The sequence below is a fragment of the Cucurbita moschata genome, unplaced genomic scaffold (assembly GCF_002738365.1).
Source record: "Cucurbita moschata cultivar Rifu unplaced genomic scaffold, Cmos_1.0 Cmo_Scf00001, whole genome shotgun sequence".
Classification (NCBI taxonomy): Eukaryota; Viridiplantae; Streptophyta; class Magnoliopsida; order Cucurbitales; family Cucurbitaceae; genus Cucurbita; species Cucurbita moschata.
In genome coordinates, this window is record NW_019268517.1 from 9,254,448 (window position 1) to 9,256,894 (window position 2,447).

The 2,447-nt window shown below is 32.7% G+C and overlaps 1 protein-coding gene and 1 long non-coding RNA gene across 4 annotated transcripts; one reads left to right on the plus strand and one right to left on the minus strand.

Annotated features, from left to right (window-relative positions):
• On the minus strand, positions 1-621 carry LOC111454212. The gene is made up of 2 exons (XR_002712397.1): positions 541-621; positions 1-410 (listed from the first exon to the last, which is right to left on the minus strand). It is a non-coding gene; the product is annotated as an uncharacterized LOC111454212 (long non-coding RNA).
• LOC111454064 lies at positions 407-1,674 on the plus strand. Of its 3 annotated transcripts, XR_002712378.1 has the most exons (5): positions 407-520; positions 595-783; positions 894-1,109; positions 1,251-1,464; positions 1,556-1,665. XR_002712378.1 is itself a non-coding variant. In XM_023095513.1 (4 exons), exons 1-4 carry the CDS (start codon positions 518-520, stop codon positions 1,601-1,603), a joined length of 456 nt encoding a protein of 151 aa, XP_022951281.1. In that variant the 5' UTR covers positions 407-517; the 3' UTR covers positions 1,604-1,674. The 3 variants fall into 3 exon arrangements, 2 of the variants coding, with proteins under 2 accessions (XP_022951281.1, XP_022951161.1); XM_023095513.1 differs by lacking the exon at positions 1,251-1,464 and having other exon boundaries at positions 1,556-1,674; XM_023095393.1 differs by lacking the exon at positions 1,556-1,665 and having other exon boundaries at positions 1,251-1,540.
• The last annotated feature ends 773 nt before the right edge of the window (positions 1,675-2,447 follow it).

A 2,447-nucleotide genomic window follows, 5' to 3' on the forward strand; every position in this document is an offset into this window, starting at 1 on the left:
TAACCAAACCTATTTATTTTATTGCTAAAAGTTGACATCACCAAAGCGATGGTGAAGCGAAACCTCGTGGGAGAAGCAAACCGAATTTTAAAGTCTATGATTCCATGTGGACATAAAACAAACCATGAGAAGACGACACGTGGCAGGTAAGATGAAACGTGGAGGAATGAGAGCCGTTGGTGGGAATAGGGAGGAGGAAAGGAGAATAAGATCAAGCGTAGAGGAAAGGCCGACCTCGTGCCAACGTAGAGACGCAAGGAAGATCCAAAAGCAGCGTAAGCGCCAAACTTTGTCATCTCTGTCAAATTCGATCTGACGGCTGTAATGAAGCCTCAGCCACCAAATCCATCTCCACCGTCCATAGGCTCCTGCTTTCCACAACACATTAACCTCGTCTCTTCAGCCTTGGCCTTTTCATTTTCGTTTCAATTCTCAGAAATTGGCATCGGTTTTCTCTCTGAGTTATGATAATAAGGCAAAAGATCACATTTTTTTGGGTACCCATTTGAGAATAAATATGGTAAGCCAAAAAAAACTCACATTATTCTCTGTTTTTCTTCGTTAAATTGATTCTTGGGTTTGTTCTTTTCAAAGATGAAGCAAAAATCAATGTCGGCGCCGCCGTGGTTGGAGCCATTGTTGAACACGGCGTTCTTCTCAATCTGCCACACGCACGGCGAATCCGCTAGGAGTGAGCGGAATATGTACTGTCTTGATTGCCACTGCGACGCATTTTGCTTCTATTGCCGCTCATCTCACCACAAGGATCATCAAGTAATTCAGGTTGGTTCAATCAAATTCTGAATTTGTTTTTAAAATTTCAAGACATGGGTTTTGTTAAGCATTGACTTAGATGAAATGGGTTGGTTTTGGAATTTGGAAATTTGTTTTAGATAAGGAGATCTTCGTATCATGATGTAGTAAGAGTGGCAGATATCGAAGAAGCTTTGGATATAAGTGGCGTTCAAACTTATGTGATTAATAGCGCTAGAGTCATGTTCTTGAACGAGAGGCCTCAACCCAAAGCTGGTAAAGGAGGAGCACATATTTGTGAAATTTGTGGGAGAAGCTTATTGGATCCATTTCGATTCTGTTCACTCGGCTGTAAGGTTAGCCACCATTCCCTTTCCTTTTCGATTTCGGGTTGGATCAGATCGAATCATAACACAAACACAATAGATCATAATATAAATCTAAGATCGAAAAGTGGTTTATGACGTTAATTTAGGGAAAAACATGGCGTTTTGTAGCTTGTAGGGATGAACAGAAATGGGGATGCCAGCTTTAGCTTGGAGACGAAGAAAGAAGCAATGGTAATGGAAAGAAGAGAAGGAATTTCATCAAGGAGAAGAAAAGGCATTCCTCATAGGGCACCTTTTGGGTCCTAATTATTGCCTTCCAAACCAATTCTTTGAAGCCTTTAATCATTTTACATGCCATAATTTGGGGTCATTGTCCATAAAAGTATAGGGCACTCCTCCATATTGATATGTCCCTAAAAATAAATTTTTTAAAAAATATCATTTTTATTATTATTTTTTTTTTTTATATATAGGGTCCCATATACAACAAATTCTATCTTGAGGATGTGAAGAACCAATAATGGAGGAATTGTTATGTTGATAATTGCAAGGTGTATATTTGTTTATTGAGAAATTAAAATTTTAAAATTATTTATTTTCAACAAAAAAAAAAAAAAAAAAAAAAAAAAAACATGTCTTTGTGGAGTCTGTTCTTAGTTTCCAGGGGGGCCCACTGACCACATGGGCCGTTTATATAAATAAATACTTTTTTTAATTGTATTTTGTTTATTATTTTTTTTATATAGTTAAACAACCATATTCATATTTGGATTTTAATTTGCGTTTTATGTGAAATTACTGCCCAAATGGTAATTTAATTTGTGATTATTTAAAGCTTTAATTACTATAATTAATTGAAATTTTAATTTTGATTATTTGCTAATTGTGTGATTAAATTGGTTTAGGAAAAATAGTAAATTTTTTATTATTTTTTAAGCAACCTTGTTATTTAATGCTTTATTATTCAGATTTATAGCATGAAAATAAAATAAAAAGGATGGAAAATAATAATTAAAAGAGAGAAAAATAAAATTTATTTATTTTTACTAAAATTATATCATTTTATTATTTATGTACTTACTTTTTAAAAAAACACTTTTGAAAAGTCTTTCAAAAAGCTACTTTTTGTTTTGGAAATGTGGAGAGAAAGGGATAAATAAAATCATAATTTTAAAAAATATTATTAAAATAAATATATATTTATTAATGGAAAAAATTAAAATCGATGTGAAATAATGTGAGGTACCTAGGTTCTTAGACTAACATTTTCTAAAATTTTGCAAATTTTTAATTTAAAAAATGTTTAATTTTAATTAGTAATTAAGTCTGCTTCAACCTTACACTTTTAATTTCATTAAAATAAAA

Coding starts and splice junctions, on each gene's coding strand:
- LOC111454064 (XM_023095393.1), top strand. Junction 784..893: donor AGGATCATCAAGTAATTCAG/GTTGGTTCAATC, acceptor AATTTGTTTTAG/ATAAGGAGATCTTCGTATCA. Junction 1,110..1,250: donor TCTGTTCACTCGGCTGTAAG/GTTAGCCACCAT, acceptor GGCGTTTTGTAG/CTTGTAGGGATGAACAGAAA.